Genomic DNA, 19,678 nt, shown 5'->3' with positions numbered 1-19,678 from the left:
CCTGACCAGGAATCAAACTGGCAGCCTTTTGGTTTGCCAGCCCCGGGCTCAGTCCACTGAGCCACACCAGCCAGGGCTATATATATTTTAAATTCAAATAATACCACTGTCATTTAAGGGCTCTTATAAATCAATATGAAAATGGTGAACTACTCCACTAGATATATGTCAAAAGACACAGACTCTGAACAAAAGGAAAATATTACCTGGTCCACAAACATGGACCAAACTCCAGACTCACTAGTGAACAGTGAAATGCAAAAATTGTAGACATACAAAATTAAAATAAGATATATTTTGCTATCGAATTAGCAAAGATTTCTAAAATGATGAGACACAGGTAAAGGTGAAATTCAGTTTCTCTGGCATGACTGGTGTAGTGTAAATTGTCATAATAATACGTAACAGTAGTTTACAATACCTGTTAAGAACCTGAAAAGTGCTCCTATTCATAGGGATTATTGCTGGAGGTGAGTCAGGTGGTCATACGCAGGAGTTTGGGTTCTGAGAAGTTGGAGAAGGTAGAGAGACAAAGTGACAGGGTCCTTTTCATGTTTGTAAGAGGTAGTTCAGGCAGCAGTGTGGAGCAGACATTGTTGTTAAGTGTTTACTTACTGGTCTTTCCCAGGAAAACTGGAAATTCAAAAATGAAGTGTTTACCCTTTGATGCAGTAATCTACTGCTAAATAATCTTTTTTAAGGAAATAATCCTTGGTGCAGGAAAAGCATTTTGCCCAGAGATGCTCATTTTATGGCTATTTATAATATTAAAAAATTAGAAACAACTAAGGGCCAACCACTGGGGATAGTTAAATGAGCCATGATAAAACCACTTGATAGAATATCAGGCAACCAATAAAAATGATTATAAAGAATTTGGAGGATATATAACCCGCGTAGAGTACCTAGGCACATAGTTTACAGGCTCTGCCTGACGTGAGGGTGCCATGTCAGTTTGGGGAGGACCACCACGGTGCCACTGGGAAGGAAAAAACGGGGCCTTTTCTGTGTGCTAAGGAAGGATGAAGCATCTGGTTGGGGAAAAGTCACTGGCTCGAGCTTGTACTGTGCTGAGCAGCCCAGCCGACCTTGCGTGTGGCTTTGAGGAACTGCCTGTCCTGGTGGGTCAGCTTGTCACGGGAACCACTGCAGTACAGAGCAACCCCTCCACTCCCTCGAACACCTTGCTCCACAAAATGGTCAGCACAGAAGACCCTCTCCCTCGACATCAAGCAGTCCTTTCTCTTTTGAAATATTCTTAAAATGCATGCTTGGCCCCTGCAGCCAACCGAGGACAGTCACATGCGCCGGGGAGACTAATCAGCAAACCTCCCCTTTTCCACAAATGCTGCCGTCACAGAATGTTTGCCAACAACAGGCTCCTGGTGTTTGTTCTTTTTACACCATAAAACTCACTCTCCTACCAACACCCTGGAAGCCCCAATGGATCAAAAATGAGGGCAGAGCTGGGTTCCCTGGCTGCACGATTGTGAATAAAAAGACAAAATTGTTAAAAAAAAAAAAAAAAAGAATTTGGAGAAATGTTTAGGTCACTCAGGTAGTCAGATAAAGTACAGAATGCTCCAACTTGGTTTTCAGATAAGCAATGAATACATTTTTACTATAAATACCTCCCATGCAACATTTGGAACATACTTATGCTAAAAATGTATTTCAAATGTAAAAAAATAGTAAATTAATTATTTTGAGGGGGGAGGAGGGAGAGAGAAAGAGAGGGAGAGAAACATTGATATGAGAGAGAGAGACGTTGATTGGGTGCCTCTCATATGCACCCCAACTGGAAACCAAACCCACAACCCAGGCGTGTACCCTGACCAGGAATCAAACCAGTGACCTGTCACTTTGCAGGATGATGGCCAGCGAACTGAGCCACACCAGCCAGGGCTGAAATGTAAAAGATTTTTTGGCCGAATCTAGCAGTCCTGGTAAAATCACAGCTACTTAAAATCACAAAAGCAGGAAAATTATCTATTCATAGAAAAAATAGAAGATAGTTCACCAGAAAATTAATAGTGGTTGTCTGAGAGGTGGGAGCAATGGGTGAATTTTTTTTTTTCTTCCTTTCACTTCTGGTTCCCCCCCAGTTTCCTATAAGGAGCTTTGGAAACTTAAAGTGTTATGTATAAAGGCTAATGCTAATTCCTTCTAGAAATGGCAGCTAACTTAGAAATTACCAAAGACTTTTTATGTTTTAGAAGCTTCAGAAATTAATATAGAATCTATTTATATTCTACAGACATGTTATTAAACACTATCATGATTTATGGTTTAGGTGCACAGACGAACAGTTCACTCTTGCCTCAAGATGCAGTTAGCAGTAATCTAAGGAAAAGTGGCCTGAAAAAGCCTGTTGTTGCTTCTTCATTAAAAAGGCAGGGTAAGTTTCCCTGCCCCAGAACAGGTGGAAATCATCTGAAAGAAGGTAAAAACAGTAAATCCAAAGAAACATTGGAAAGAAACATACCCCAAGGAATGCTAAGATAAACACTAATAGGCACTGGGACTGAAGACCTGTCCCACTGGTCTCAAATCAGACTTCAAACCAAAATGTGTCTTTTAAATAAAAATGCAACAAAAATTACTGACATGTTTTGGCAGAAGGTATTTTGTAGGATTTTTCCTTCTTGTTGTTTATTACCCGCATGCAGTTGACACGGAGATTTAAATTGGAAGAAGAAACATGTTTTATAATTACTCAGTGATAAATATTTGTTAAGAAAGACAAGTGTAGTCTGTTTTCCACAGTTAGTGAAGTTTGAAAACGTATCTAAAGGCAATGATGTGGCTATCATTCTGAATTTAGGAAGACAGAATGACTTAATTCAAATATAATGTATATTTATATGTTATATATCACTTTTCAACTGAGAATAATTAAGCTTAGACTTGTGGGGATCAGTCTTTTTTAAAACTCTCCTTATACATTGTATAAAATAGTTCAGTTCGATTTTGGTGGTATTTATTGAATACTTCCTGTGCTATGGTCAGCCATGTAATATGGCTGGGTGATTAAAAACTAAACATCATCCCTGGCCTCATACTCTGATTTTGAAGACCAATACATAAGTATAAAATAATACAAGACCAAATCTTAATTAACTAATTGAGAACTTATACATTGCAGGAATAAATGTTTTTGGAAGGTTAGGAAATAAACAGATCAACTGTATCAAGTAGAAGATTTTCAACAAATTTTCATCAGTTCCTTTGGCACAAAGAAGAAAGAATATAGCTTTTATTCTGAATTATCACTATATGCATTTACCTATGAGGATTTTAATTTCAAATAGTAGTTAGGACATTGGTATTTCTCTGTAAAAGGGAATATACTTCAGACATGTGACGACATTTCAGGAGAAGAAATGGAATGGAATGGAATGGAATGGAATGGAATGGAATAGAATAGAATAGAATAGAATAGAAGGTCCCTGTGCATAGAGACATATTAATCAGAAATAGGACCAATTCATAGACCCCTAAATAGCCATTATATAAGGCTGTTCTTCAATTTGCAGTTTAGTGTTTGTTGAAAGGCTGCAGACTTTCTGTGGTTACTAATCTTGAACCTATTATTCCCTCAAAACTTTTCATTTCTTTTTTTCTAAATGGATTCTTTAAAACAATTCTAGAATATTCCATTTTACTTAATTTCTTTGAATTTCAGCTCATTGTTCTTTTTTTAAAAAATCTGTATAAACTTCTTTCCTTTTAAAAACCTCAGTTAACCGTTTATTTTGTAAGAAAAATGTTACTAAAGCTTTGTTCTTTTGTTTTTTCTAGCCTGTGGTCAGTCGTTAGATGAGGCACAAGTGACCTTATCCTTCCAGGACTGGCTGGCCAGTGTCACGGAACGCATCCATCAGACCATGCACTATCAGTTTGATGGTAAGTGTTGGTCAACCGACTGGGCTGTTGATGAGAATAGGAGAAATGAAAGTAACTGTGCTAGAGTTCTTTCTTTTTTTAATTGATTTGAGAGAGAGAGAGAAACATCGATTTGATGTTCCACTTAATTATGCATTCGATGGTCAATTCTTCTCTGGCCTGGCCAGGAATCTAACCTGTAACCTTGGTGTATCATGACAACGCTCTTAACCAACTGAGCTACCCAGCCAGGGCTAGAGTTCTGTTTTAATAGGAAAAGTGACTGGCTTTGACTCCAGAATACATAGGACCACAAAAAATAGAAATATAAGTGAAAGAAATGAATAATCATGTAATTTAAATGCAGGACCAGCAAAATGAATTTAGAAATGGAAGAGGAAAAACACAACAAATAATAAGTAAAGGTAGATAGCTTTGATCTTGAGGGGGATGTGTTTGATGAGGGAGATATTGCAGTCTTAGAAGATCCTCCTGCCCTGGCCAGGTAACTCAGTTGGTTAGAGCATCATCCCAATACACCGACGTTGCAGGTTCCATCCCCAGTCACGACACATACAAGAATCAACCAATGAATGTATAAATAAGTGGAACAACAAATGTCTGTCTCTCTCAAATCAGTACATTTTTTTAAAAGACAAAGTTCATTCTAATTCTCAAACTTAAAATTAAAGCAAGCAGGGAGAAAGTTTAGAGAAAATCTAAACACGTGAGACTAAAATAGTTATATAATATTACATAGAAATGTTAAGGAAGATTGGAGAATGCAGGCTGGGTGTGATTATGATGGCCTCATGGAACCTCAACAGTTTCAGAGTGGACCATCCAGCCAGTCCTTGCCCATTGCCTTAAAACATGGGTGATGGATGGTTTTCCAGGCTTTGTCCAGTGATGAGGAGCTCACTGCTTTGTGATGCAGATCATAACATTGTTGAACAGTGACAGCTGTGAGAAAGTCCTTCCTCGTGCTAAGTGGACATGTTTGCTTATACTACTTCCTTTTGGTTCTGGTTCTGTACTCTAGCCATATGAAATAGGTCTGTTCCGTTTTCAATACAGTCCTGCTACTGCACACACATCCATTGCCCTGCTTGACAGTGTTATATCTTGGGTTTTCAGACACTATTGGTATATTTACAGACCTCATATCATTTTGATGTTCTTTGCCGATTATGTTACAGTTTATGAATACCATTTTTTAAAAACAAGTATCCTCAACTGAATAGTGGCCTGATGGCAGATACTCAGTAAATGAAGATAAGTGTTGAAGGATTAGAACAGTTACGACTTTTTGGTAAGGAAAGGGACAAGAATGGAGGTCTTGAAATACATGCTTAGTTTCATTTATATTAATTCAGAAGTTACTTTTTAGAAAATAAAATAAGCTAAGGAGAGTTAAAAAGAGAATCTATATTTTTCTTTTCTTTAAAAATGTTATCTGTTGCCCTGGCTGGTGTGGATCAGTGAATTGACTGCTGGCCTGGGAACTGAAGGATGGCCGGTTCTATTCCCAGTCAGGGCACAGGCCTGGGTTGTGGGACAGGTCCCCGGTGGGGGGCGCTCAAGAGGCAACCACACCTTGATGTTTCTCTCCTTTTCTTTCTCCCTCCCTTCCCCTCCCTAAAAATAAATGAATGAAATCTTTAAAAATAGATTAATTTGTAAACCTAGGCACTAGCGTCACATCCTCTGAGTTCTAGTGAATTAGCACTTCTTTAAGAGCTGCTATGATCTAATAGATAGCCCATAATCTAATTTCAACATGAAAGATTTTAAAATTCATTTGTGTGTTGACTTCTCTAAACTGTCCTGGTATTAATATTTTAGTGCCTTAAAAGCAGTGACAGTCTGTCATTGACATTGTGCATTCAATGAAGTAGGCAAAATCAATTGAAAGAACACAAAGTCTCTTTCTTTGAAATTCCAGAAGACCTTTCATTTTAATTTTCCTTGGCTTGACCTTTCAGATGTTTCAAAAAGCATCTGAACTGTCTTTAAAAGTCTTTCTTTTTAAAAAATTTTTTAAAGATTTTATTTATTTTTTAGAGAGAGGGGAAAGGAAGGAGAAAGAGGGGGAGAGAAACATCAATGTGTGGTTGCCTCTTGCTCGCTGTCCACTGGGGACCTGGCCCACAACCCAGGCATGTGCCCTGACTGGGCATCAGACCAGTGACCCTTTGGTTCACAGGCTGGTACTCAACCACTGAGCCACACCAGCCAGGGCTAATTTCCTTCCTTCCTTCCTTTCTTCCTTCCTTCCTTCCTTCCCTCCTTCCTTCCTTCCTACCTTCCTACCTTCCTTCCTTCCTTCCTTCCTTCCTTCCTTCCTTCCTTCCTTTCCTTCCTTCCTTCCTTCCTTTTTCTTTCTTTCTTTTCCTTTCTTTCTCTTTCTCTCTTTCTTTTTTTTATTTATTGTTTAATTACAGTTGTCCCCATTTCCCCCCATTACTGTCCCCTGCCCTACCCATCCCCCACCTCCCACTTTCAGTCTTTGCCCCCCACCACCCCTCACCATTGTCTTTGTCCATGGGTCCCTTATACATGTTCCTTGCCTTGACCCTTCTTTAAACCAGGATAAACATATAAATTCTTTCAGGCATATGTTTATCCACATGGCTCTGGATGTTTCCTCTGTGCTGGGGCTAGGTAGCCCCTTGGACAGAGTTTCTTAAGAAAAACTAAGAATTCTTTTGACCCCTCCCTTTAACACTCTTTCTGTTAACTTTTGTTGACCTAGTGTCTTGTTTCTTTGAAAGATTTGTTAAGTGTTTCTAGCCCTGGCTGGTGTGGCTCAGTGGATTGAGTGCTGGTCTGTGAACCGAAGGGTAGCTGGTTCGATTCCCCATCAGGGCACATGCCTGGGTTGGTTGGGGGGTGCATTAGAGGCAACCACACATTGATGTTTCTCTCCCTGTCTTTTTCTGTCCCTTCCCCTCTGTCTAAAAATAAATAAATAAAATCTTTTTTTAAAAATTAGGGACTTGAAAAGTTACCCTTGGTGAATGACAAGTGTCTGCTATATTTTTATGATTTCAAGGGATCAAGCGTAGGGCTAGTGACAGTGCTTGACTCATACAGGTCAATCAGTTCTTTTTGCCTCTCTATAAAGAAATCTCTATAAAGTGGTATTTTGAGTTATTACTGCCCTTCATTTCCATTTCTTCCACTTCTTCCACTTCTCTACATATCAGAAAGTCCAATAAGTTTCTCTCTATATTTTCCTTTGTTGTTCTGTATGTGAATTTCTTTAAGAGTTTCTTCTTATTTCCTAAAGGCAAACCAGAGCCACTGGTGTTCCACATCCCTCAGTCCTTTTTCGATGCCCTGCAACAGAGAATATCTATAGGAAGTACAAAAAAAAGGCTTCCCAACTCCACCACAGGTATGGAATTTTTTTCTCAAGAGTGGCAACAAATATCTTGACCTTAGAGAATTGTGTTTGGGAAAGTCATGTGGAATTTTCAGGATTATGAAAATTCTTTCAGGATTATGATTTATAGCCGCATGCTGAATGCACCAGGCCTTAGCCAGTCAGCTCTTGGAATAATGATCACACTTCAGTGGCCTCATACTTACTCCAGCGCAAGTTAATGGAATAATTCTGAAAGTGCAGACTTGGTAAAAGAACAATAATGAAGTTCAGTGAAGGTGCCCCCCAAGAAGTTTGATATTCTCTAGACAGAAACCAGTTTCAACAAAAGCATTGCAGGCTCCAGTCATTATTTGGGCTGGCTTCTTGGAAGCATTTTACAGTATGTATCAAAAACTAAAATTTATTTTTTGTGACTCAATTTTTGATGAAAGAAGATTTTATTTTTAGAGTAATTCTTGGCTTGGAATACTTTACGTTATTCTGGTACTTATTTCTTGGTTGCATATATAACATCTTTCTACTAGACATGTTGACATACTTATTGGGTGGTATAAGGTAGTAAGTGAGAGAAAAGGAAGAAGAAAGGATTGCTCAGGGCAGATTGGCCAAGAGTAACTACAGCTAGAAATCAATGCTATTTCTTAAGCAGATTTTTATTTGATGATATTATAGGGACTGTGGGACTGTTTGAGGTTTAATTCTGTTTTTGAATAATGCAAGCTTTGAATCACTATGTTTGGGCCATGAAAATCTTTGTCTTCATAGCTTATGTACCTGATTTTTGAAGCAGTGTTGATACTTTCTTCCAGTTTAAACTTTAGGCCTCAGCTAGTTTTGCAGACTTTTGGTAGAACCCCTTTATAATCCTGCAGGCTGGGCAATGGATTGGCAACCATCTTAACAGGCTTAAACTCCATACAATAATTTTAAGGACTATGATTTGACTGCTGATATATCTAAAGTTATAAGAGGTTGTAAGGAGCTGCTTTATAATGGAGTCCTGTGCATGTAGCTTCACCAAACAAAGAAACAATTTTCTAAGGTACCAAAAATAAGCAGCATCTCAAAGATGCATCAGAGACTTTATATAGCAGAAATTTTTACCACTTGATTATTATATGTATGTCAAATGCTATTATATATTTGCCTCTAGATTTTCTTTTATAAATGTGCTGAAATTCTATAAGGAAAGAATGGCACTGCACTGAAATCTCTAGAAACTGGGTGACAAATGGTGAAGAGAATGTTATTTTCTGGTAGGCTAATTTTATTCCCTTTTCACATTGAAGCTTTTGTTCGAAAAGATGCCTTGCCACTGGGAACCTTTTCCAAGTATACCTGGCATATCACTAATATCCTGCAAGTTAAACAAATCTTAGATACCCCTGAGGTAAGAGTTTATTTCTACAATAGTGGGAGGGCAGAGAGGGAGGAAGGAAGGGAAGCAAATGTGGGAAGTATGTGTGTACCAGTTCCTTGAGTTATAGATACCTAAGAGAATTCTTTTTTATATTAAGAGCTTCTTTAGAAATATTCATGGCTTTATAGTGCTAACTGTGATTTTAATGGATATTCCCTAGAGCTTCAAAAAGTATCTGAAATTGGAGTATTCTTTTTCTTTGCCTTTGAGATCAGAAAACAGGAATGATTTTTCTTGTAAATTAAATAATGATCTTCTGTTACCTATGGTGAGTCCTAGATTAACTGGCAGGTAGCTAAAAAAAAATATAATTTTAAATTATATACTCTTTGTGAAATTAGTAGGCCTGACACAATTAAATGTTCTCCCCAAACTGCAGTTTAGTTTCCATTAGAGAAATGGCCCTTAATTTGTGTTCTTTTTCACAAGGGAGATATTAGATATTTCAAATATTTTTTTCAAGCAGAACCTGAAAAGTAGAGAATTGTTCTGTTCTTACAGTAATGGAATATTGTAGAAAATTCAGTATGTGATTTGATGTATTAAGAGTACCTTAATTTTAAGGCATTGTTATGTTCAGAAAAAGAATAAATTGCTCGGTAGCTATAGAACTTACATGTGAATCCTAGAGAAAGCCTATGTTAGCACTGAAGACATTTGAGGCAAGATGCGAGCAAGATATCACAGAGGCAGCTTCTTGCCTGGAACAAGTGGTATTTTGGGAGGCAACAAGCAACCAAGAGCAAAGTCAAGTGAGGAAAGAGCTAATAATCATTGAGCTTCTGTCTGCTGGGCGTTATTTACCTGTATCACCTCATTCATGTATTTTGCAGATGAGAAACAGGCTATGAGAAGCTCACCCTGCTGTTTAGTGGCAAAGACAAAATTCAGTTCAAGTTCTGTCTGGCTCAGTCCCAAGGATGGTGTGAAGCACACAGGATGGTGAGGTCAGCTGTAGGTGCTATCAATAGAGTTTTTAGGAGAATGCTCTAGCAGAGAAGTAGGGGAAGGAATAAAAACCGATTTCAGAGCAGGTCTGTGCCAGTAGTGGTCATGCAGATGGACGTTAGGGGCTCAGTGCAGTAGGGTTTGGCTGGGGTTCAAACTAAAGGTACAGAGAGAAGATGAAAGCCAAGCCATGAATGATGTAAGGGAAAAAAGGCAGCTTTGTTGACAGAATTTACTTGAAAATACAAGGGGGTAAAAACAAGAAAATACAAGGGGAAGTTTTAATTAATTCGAATGTGCTTAATAAGGAAGAATGAATACGTAAAAGATCTGTTCTCATCCAAGTGTTTGTCTACTTTGAAAGTTTTTCTTTCTCACCTTTCTTGATATTGTCTCCATGTGCAGATGCCCTTGGAAATTACCCGTAGTTTTATCCAGAACCGGGATGGGACTTATGAGCTGTTTAAATGCCCTAAAGTGGAAGTAGAGAGCATAGCAGAAACCTATGGTCGTATAGAAAAGCAACCAGTGCTGCGACCTTTGGAACTAAAAACTTTTCTCAAAGTTGGTAAGTGATTGGTGGTTTCAGTGCGTCTTCCTCTGAAGGTCACCTATGTGCAATGCATTGTCCTACACTTTGGATTTTGACCTTAAACAAAGAAGGCACATTTATTCATCTTGTAAAGGTAATCATGGCATACGGTATTTTGTTTCATTTGAGCCAGGGCCTTAAAAGTAATTATAAAACGAATACATATCCATTATAGAGAAATCATAGATTTTATAATGAAGAAAAATAAAAACCACCTGTAAGCCCACCCACTGTAGACCTCACCACCACTAAGATTTTCGTGTAAACCTTTCCAGATTCTTTTCTGTGCCTGAGGAGTCTCTAAAACATGGGATCAGCTACCTTTTCATTTACAAATATGTAATGAATAGCGAGCTTTCCGTGTCTACCTTCAACTTTATTTTTGAACTTTTTTTTTTGTGCTAAAACATACATAATGTAAAATTTACTATTTTAACCATTTTTAAGTTCTCTGACATTAAGTACATTCACATAGGTGTGCAACGATCACCACCATCCATCTCCAGAACTTTTTCATCTTTCTCAGCTACAGCTGCTCCCATGAAACACTTAACTCCCCTCCTCCGAGCCCCTGGCAAACACCATTCTACTCTCTGTCTCTTTGAATTTGACTATTCTAGGTACCCCATGTAAATAGAATCATATAATGTATGTCCTTTTGTAACTGGCTTATTTCAGTTACCGTAATGTTGTCAACATCCATGTTGTAGCAAGGGTCTAAATTTATTTCCTTTTTAAGGCTGAATAATATTCTATTATATGTACATACCGCCATTGTGTTTATCCGTTCATCTGTCAAGGGACAGTTGCGTTGCTTCATCCTGTTGGCTGTTGTGAATACATTTTTAACAACTGCAAAACTTTCATATATTAAAGTACCTCGCTCTAATCAATCCTCTAAGTTGTTTCAAACATTTTGCTGTTACAAATAGTGCTTCTTTTTAGATTTAACTTTTTTTAGATAAAACTTTTATCTACTTAATTATTTACTAACTTCTTTAGGATATTCTTTGGGATAAATTCCTAAAAGTGAAATTGAAGGGTCAAAGGTTATGTGCATTTTTAGGGCTTTGATTGTTTCTGTCACACTGCTCTCCATAAAGATTGTAATATTTATATAATTTACTCCAGCCATCTGTGTATGGAAGAATTTTTTTAAATCTTTGTTGATTTGATAGGCAAAAAAATGTTATGTCACTCTTTTAATTTGCATTATCCTCAATATTAATGAGAGTAAATTTTTTATATTAGTCTTTTGCATTTAATGAATTGCTCTTTTTTAAATGTATTGATTTGAGAAAGAAAAACGTCAATTTGTTTTTCCACTTATCTGTTTTTAAAGATTTTATTTATTTATTTTTAGAGGGTGGGGGAGGGATGGAGAGAGGGAGAGAAACATCGATATGTGAAACATCAATCTGTTGCCTCTCACACGCCCCCAGCTGGGGACCTGGCCCACAACTCAGGCATGTGCCCTGACCAAGAATTGAACCAGTGACCTTTTGGTTTGCAGTATGACACCCAAACCACTGACCCGAACCAGTCAGGACTGTCGTTCCACTTATTTATGCATTCATTGATTGATTCTTGTATGTGCCCTGATTGGCGATGGAATCCCCGACCTTGGGGTATAGGGATGATGCCCAAACCAACTGAGCTACTTAGCCAGGGTGAATTGCTTTTTCTTTGTCTATTTTTAATAAATAATATATTTTATTTATATACTATACTAAATAAAATATATTATTTTATAGTATTATACAAATACTTGAATATAAATATTTGTATAAAAATTTAATAATAATGACAACTATAACAAGTATAACAAATTTAATAATGACAACTATAACAATTTGTATCTGCTGTGCCAGATAGTAATCTTAAGTGATTTCCAGTGCATTAATTAATTTAATGCTTATTCACTTACTGAGAGGTAGATTCTGTGATCTCTGTTTACAGGTGAATAAGCTGAGGCGAAGACAGGTGCAGTCTTCCTGCGCAGTTACATAGCTAGTGAGTGGGGGGGGCTGGACTTCAGCATCAGGCAGTTTCGGACCCCAGAGCTTGCACTTCTAGCCATCTACTTATCTCTCTTTCCCTGACTAGACTATAAGCTCTTCCAGGACAGTGAACTATGTCTCTTTTGTTCATCACTGTACCCCAAGATAGCATAGTGTCTGGTTCACAATAAGCATGCAATAAAGACTTACTGATTGAAGAATGAATGAGTGAATGCCAGCCATAATTTTAATGACCTGAGCATTGCCATCTATCTAGCGAGCCTCATTCATTTCTCTAATTGTGTACTTATTATTTTAGGAGAATTATTTTGTCAAATTCTTGTGACTATGTTCCTATAAATACATTTTCCTGCTCTTATAAATAGGATGGTTATCATTTTTCTAACTTGTTACTGCCTTTGTAGAGAATGCTCTTGATTTAGTATACTACCAAATTGGCCCCTTTAACCTTGCGAAGGTTGTAGTCAAAATAATTACAGCGTAGGTCGCACATATCTGATACATTCATTACTAGTATGTGCTGAAATGCAAAAAAAATGAAAACACTGCAAGTTCGTGTTTATTATATTTACATAATAAATTATACAGTTTTTTACTTATTTTCAGTTATAACCTAGAAATTAATAAAGAAATATAAAAACATAAAGAATAAAAAATGTTGTTTTCTAATAATGGAAACATGGATATTGCTAAAAAATACAACGAAGAAATGTCTTTAACACCCCTGGCTGGTGTGGCTCAGCGACTTGAGTGCTGCCCTGCGAACCAAAGGGCCACTGGTTGATTCCCAGTCAGGGCACATGCCTGGGTTGCGGGCCAGGTCCCCAGTTGGGGGCGGTGCATGAGAGGCAACCACACATTGATATTTCTCTCCCTCTCTGTCTCCCTCCCTTCCTTCTCTCTAAAAATAAATAAATAAAATCTTTAAAAAATATATCTTTAACATTAATTAATCAGAATCTTCAATAGTTGGGGGGAGTGGAGGGGGGCAAATGCAGACGATTGTACTTGAACAACAATAAAATAATTTAAAGAAAAAGAATCTTCAATAGTTGGCTTTGCAAAATGTAACAGTCATCGCAAACAATATTACTATGCTCAAAGCATGAATGCTTTTCAAGATATTTATTTTCATAAGCAACTTGTTTTGGATACATAGCACCTAATACATGTTATGACCAAAAAATGGCTTAAACATTATGACTTAACATTAGTCACATACAAACACACAGCTAGTCATGACCTTGAACCCATGCACCCAGTATATGTAACAATATCTAAGAAAAGAGTTAGTTTGTATCTCTCAGATCAGCTGTGACCTCCACAGGGTTAATGAACTCCTAGTGATGATATAGCTGTTTCTCAGTTTTCTGGGGAATCAATTATATTCACCCAGAAATAATCGTAATTTTGTTTACTATCAGATGTTTGTGTATCTTTTTTTTTCTTGTTAAATTAGCTGGGATTTCAAAAGCAACAATGAATAATAGTAAAGCTAGCAGCCATAATTATCATTTTAGATATACAAAAACTCCTCCAGTGTAGTATTTTCCAACTCTCTCTTGAAGAAGACGTGGTGGTAAATATTCTATGAAAAAAAGCATTCCATGGTCAAATATTGGGTTGGCCAAAAAGTTCATTTAGTATTTTCCCTAAGATGGCTCCAGTAGCGCTTAGTTGTCTTTAACTTTATTCAAAACAATTTTGTTAGATTGTATTGTAACAGCTGTCATATCAATGTGCATTTTTTAAAAAACTTACAAAATTGGTGATTTTTATGTAACCATTTTATATTGAAGGTGGAAGAAACGAAGTGTTTTTGGCATACTATGCTTTATTATTTCAAGAAAGGTAAAAAGAGACTGAGACACACACAAAATAGATTTGTGCAGTACATGGAGGTATTGTGCTTAATCAAATGTGTCAGAAGTGGTTTGCAAAGTTTCATGCTGGAGATCTCTCACTGAACGATGCCCCACAATCAGGTAGACCAGTTGAAGTTGATAGAGCTCAAGTTGAGACATTAATTGAGAACCATCAGTGCTATACCACGTAGGAGAGAGCCAATATACTCAACATATCCAAATCAATGAAGTTATTGGTGAAAATGAAAAATGTGTCTTTATGGAAAACTGTATGGGCTTTTTGGCCAATCTAATAGGTTTGAGAAATGCTACATACTGTATTTCTTTAATTGTAAGATGCTCAGTCAGTGTAGCAGTAACTTTTTTGGTGGGAAAGACACTTTGCCATATGAAAGCTACTCTTTTTATTAAAGATTTTTATTTATTTATTTATTTATAGACAGAAGGGAAGGGAGAGAGAAATGGAGGGAGAGAAACATCAGTGTGTGGTTGCCTCTCATACACCCCCTACTGGGGACCTGGCCCACAACCCAGGCATGTGTCCCCACTGGGAATTGAACCAGCAACCCTCTGATTCTCAGGCCAATGTTCAATCCACTGTGCCACAGCAGCCAGGGCACTACTCTGGTTTTTAAGATATACTCAGATCTCAGAAAATGTTGGAGTAGGGAGTAGTGTCTTAGAATATAATTTATCTCTCTTAGAAATTTAATTTTTTGTAAGGGATAAGTTAAGAGGTGATTAATTGAATTGAACTAGCAGTACCAGTAAGCCAGTAGAGTGAAGACTGCCTTGTCAGGGACTGTAGCACAGACGGAGCGTGCGGGAGGGCCTGTGCTTTCCACTTGGGGGGTTCTTCCTTCCTTTGTTCACGTGTAATTTCATGAGAAAGCTCCATACTTTTTTTTCTTTTCCTTGTCCTATTTGATTACAAAACTTTTGCAAATATTAACAAAAGATGAAAAAACAAATGAAAACTCAATTGCTCTAGTTTTTCTTCTGTTACAATAAAAAATGATGGTTTAAGAAGCAGCACAGAGTATGTCATAACTTTGTTTAATATATTGAAATATCAAATCCTAACCTGGTAAAACATTGTCAAATTATTAAAATGAAAATATTTTTTATCTCAGATTATCATCAATTCCGCTGTGAAATTTAGATTGGTTTCTGAAACCCATTGTTTCTTACAAAGTCCCAGCAGTATCTGTTGGTTAGTCATTTGGTCAGTTGTCTATCTTTACACCTTACAAAACCAATAGTACACAGAAAACCCAAAGTCTTCCAGAAAAAAAAGGGCAAAGTAAGCATTTACAATGTATATTTGAGTTTTGTAATGTATAGTTATATTGTAAGTTATATACATGGTAATTGTTCAATAAACATTTAATGAGTGAAAAAAATTTAATTTTTAAAATTTTTTATAGTACATATGGTTTCTCTCTGCTTTTTTTAATTTAATTTTTATTGTTATTCAATTACAGTTGTCTGCATTTTCTCCCCATCCCTCCACCCCACCCCTATTTTTTTTTAATTGATTGATTTCAGAGAGAAAGGAAAGGAGAGACAGAGAAACATCAGTTTGTTGTTCCACTTACTGATGCATTCATTGGTTGCTTCTATATGTGTCCTGACTGGGGATCAGACCCGAAACCTTAGTGTATCAGTACCAGGCTCTCACCAACTGAGCTACCCTGCCAGGGCTAGAGATTCATTTAATAAATTTGCATATTAAAAAGATCCTGAAGTAAAAACATCTGTTAAACTTTATTACTCTAAGTTTTTCCAAATTTATTTGACCAATGAAGACTTTTCAGGGGAATACCATTAGCATTTCAGAAAATATTTTTTCTGGGAAAAGCTACTCTATGTGTCACTATTAAATAGTGGACTTTTGGTTATTGTTTTCAAATGTTTTTTCATTATTGTAACAGCATTGTATTCTTAGTTTATTAAGCATTTTTATTAGGAATTAATACTAAATTTTATGAAATGCCTTTTTATAGTTTTTTTGAGGTTTGTATTTTGACCCATGTGCAATTAATTTTAAATAAATTACTAATATCAAAATAATCTTGTATTTCTGGTATTTAAAAAATCCTAGTTGGCATTTGATTTTTGAGAAATAATGTATATTCTATTTGCTAATGTTTTATTTAGGATTTTTGATTATCTATTCCTAGTGATAGCTGCCTACAGTTTCTTTTTTGATGGCTGTCATTTTGGGGGTTTTGGTAAAAGTTATATAGAAAATTATTTTGGAAAGCTTTAGAACAAATTATATAACTTAGGAAATTTCCATTACGTGAATGTTTAAAAGAATTATTCTCTGGACCTATCCCTTTCTTGCAGGTAATTCTCTAAAATCTGTTCAGTTTCTTCTGATTTACACTTTATTCATGGTTTATATCTTTTCTTGAGTCAATTTTGATAATTTATATTTTTCCCAAAATTCATCTATTTTCATCCCAAATTTAAACTATGTTTTGAAAATTATTAAACAGTGACTTCATTTAAAATGGAGTTAGGAGGCTAGAGAGAGCACACTCGTCTCCCAGTGCACACTACCCACCCCAACAGGAAGAGAGGTGCTTTGCATCTCCAATAGACCGGAAGTGAAACTACTGCCTAAGCAAGAGGAAGAAGAAATTCCTCCTTGCCCAGTAGCAGCAGCATAGCCAATGGGAGATTGAAAGCCAGCCAATAGAAAGTCATTAAACTTTGAACTTTCAGTTTCCTCCAATGGACTCTTCATTTACAATAGCCCCCTCTTAAGTCTTCAAAAGAGCAGTCCTCTCCTTTGTTTCTCTGGGTTTACTGTGGTTCACTATCTGACCACTGTCTCAAATTGCATTTCTTTGTTATTCCTTAATAAACCCATTTTACTGGCTATTTGTTTAAAGCTAACAGTGTACATTTTACTAATTTTTGGTATAGATGATCATTACGTAACTTTAATTTTTTTTATTGTTTTTAGAGAGAAAGGGGTGGGGAGAGAGAGAAACATCAATTTGTTATTCCACTTATTTATGTATTTATTCGTTGATTCTGTATATGCCCTGACTGGAGATCGGACCATAATCTTGGCTTACCAGGAGGACACTCTAACCAACTGAGCTCCCCGGACAGGGCCAATCATCACACAACTTGTAAAATCTGTTCTAACTCTGAAGTTATATACCCTATCAGAATTTTGTCTGTTTCATGGTCTTTTTCAAAGAATTGGCTTTTGTATTTATCTAGTTGTTCTAAATTTGTTTTAATTATTTTCTACTTTTGTCTGTGTGATGTTTCCTAGCTTCTTAAGTCTTACATTTTCTTGGAATTATTTTATTTATATAACTTTTAAAATGGTATTCTCAGTTAATTCTTTTATATTCATATTTGATAAAAGAACATTTATGGTTCTTATTGTTAGTATCTAAATAATCTGTAATTATAGTTTAGTTTCTCTATGTCTTCAACACTTTTTATTTAAAATTTCCAGTTCATTGAGGCTTTTGATTTTTATATTATCAATTTCTATTATTATTTTGAGGTCAGGACATATGCCTTTTCAATTTCTATTTTTTTAGGAATTTAGAAGTATTTCCTCACTAACCTTATACATGAATTTGTACTAGCAAATATTTAATCTATTATAAAGTCCTACATAGCTTTAAAACGAGTCATTAGTTTATTATTCAACTCTTCTTCATCTTCATTTATTATCTCTTTGACCTGCCAAAGACCAAAGGGTCATGATACAATTTCCTATTATAATTATGTTTCTCTAAATGTCTTATATTTCTTTCTTTTTTTAAAAAAGATTTTGTTTATTTACTTTACGAGGGAAGGGAGGAAGAAAGGGCAGGAGAGAAACAGCAATGTGCAAGAGATACATCAACTGATATAGCCTGTTGCACACCCCCAACTGGGGACCTGGCCCACAACCCAGGCATGTGCCAACACATGGCCCTGCCTGGGAATGGAACGGGTGACCTTTCAGTTCACAGGCCAGTGCTCAATCCACTGAGCCACACCCCCAGGGCTGTTTTATATTTCTAAAAGTCTTTCTTTTAAGTATTGGAACAGTGTTTTTTGGCACAACAAAGTTATTGACAGATGTTGTATTGACCTTAAACAAAGTCAGGTATTTCTCCAGCAAAATGGGTTTATTTGGAAACAACAAGGAATTGCAGTTCAGGACCTGCAGCTGAACGGTGAACCGTGTGCAAATCCAGAGAACAAAGGGGAGGAAATGTTCTTTTAGACTGTTCACAAAGAGGATTTTTGTAAATATTGAGTCCATTGGAGGAAACTTGGAGTTTGAAGTGTAGTGGCTTTTCACTGGCTGAGTTGTAACAGTCATCTTTCATTGCCTGCGTGGTTGCAGGTTAGATCTTTAGTCTGTCTGCCTGCCGTAGTAGTAGAATAGAAACGCATCTTCCTGTTGGAGGTGGAAAGTAGCCTTTTCCTGTTTGAGGTAATTGACAATGAGTGGTAGAACGGTGAGAGAGCTCCCCTTTTAGGTTCTTCCAACTCCAATTTAAATGAGGGTTCTGTTTATTAATCTTAATATCATCAATGTAAATTATATACTTGTCTGAGTCCATGCAAGCTGCTATAACAGAATACCATAAACTGGGTATCTTTTAAACAGAAATTTATTTCTTATAGATCTGGAGCCTGAGAAGTCCAAAAGCAAGGCATTGGCCAGTTTGATGCCTGGTGAGGGCTGGCTTCCTGATTCACAGATGGCAGTCTTTTCACTGTGTCCTCACCTGACAGAAGGAGTGAAGGCTCTCTGTAGGGTCTCTTTTATAGGTGCACTCATTTGTCAGGGCTCCACCCTCATGCCCCAACCACCTCCCAAAGGCCCCACTTTCAAGTACCATCACATTGGTGATTAGGTTTCCTTTTTTAAAATGTATTTATTGATTTGAGAGAAAGAGAGAAACATCAATTTGCTGTTCCATTATTTATACATTCATTGGTTGATTCTTGTATGTGCCCTGACTGGGGATCTTGCAACCTTTCGGTGTATGGGGTGACACTCCAACCAACTGAGCCACCTGGCCAGGGCTGGAATTTATCTTGAGCTAAGGTACAGGATAAGATTCTGCCAGCTTTTATTTTCTTCTAGATATCTGCTTGATGCACAGCACTTACTATAAGAAACACTTCTATTTCTTTTACTAATTGAAAATGCTGCCTTGACCCTAATGCTATTCTGTTTGTGTCCATTTTGGATCTCTTTGATTTGTTCTTTTAATCTCTATAGATTTATGCCAGTACCACACTTTTTTTGTTTTTTTAAGGATTCGTGATATGTTTTAGAACCACATTGATTTTAATTCTGTTTCTCTCTGGTTTTCTTGAAATGACCTTTTCTTCCTAGTCTCCCTTTTAATCTCATTCAGCTGTCCTTTCCTTTCAGTCTGGGCTCTTTATGATTCTTCTGGCCCTGTTTTCATAAAGTCTCGATCTTATTTTATTCAAGGATGCCAGACAGCTCCCTGAGATTTTCTTTTGCATAGATACAGCAGTAAGTGCTTTTACATCCCCTCGGTTCTT

General features: G+C 36.7%; 1 protein-coding gene across 6 annotated transcripts in view; it reads left to right on the top strand.

The window, feature by feature from the left end:
* The window catches only part of C5H2orf42 (chromosome 5 C2orf42 homolog), a 39,643-nt gene that overhangs the window by 19,171 nt on the left and 794 nt on the right, over positions 1 to 19,678 (top strand). For 5 of the 6 annotated variants that reach the window (XM_045193856.2, XM_024558577.3, XM_045193857.2 and 2 more), the window contains 5 exons: positions 2,294 to 2,398; positions 3,802 to 3,906; positions 7,178 to 7,285; positions 8,566 to 8,666; positions 10,050 to 10,212. In XM_045193856.2, coding sequence (XP_045049791.1) covers positions 2,294 to 2,398; positions 3,802 to 3,906; positions 7,178 to 7,285; positions 8,566 to 8,666; positions 10,050 to 10,212 — 582 coding nt within the window. The remainder of the gene's footprint in view (positions 1 to 2,293; positions 2,399 to 3,801; positions 3,907 to 7,177; positions 7,286 to 8,565; positions 8,667 to 10,049; positions 10,213 to 19,678) is intronic. The other variant, XM_071221539.1, reaches the window with a different exon arrangement.

Source organism: Desmodus rotundus, chromosome 5 (assembly GCF_022682495.2).
Source record: "Desmodus rotundus isolate HL8 chromosome 5, HLdesRot8A.1, whole genome shotgun sequence".
Classification (NCBI taxonomy): domain Eukaryota; kingdom Metazoa; phylum Chordata; class Mammalia; order Chiroptera; family Phyllostomidae; genus Desmodus; species Desmodus rotundus.
Note: the sequence above shows the minus strand (reverse complement) of the source record. Positions and strands in the feature narration are given on the sequence as shown.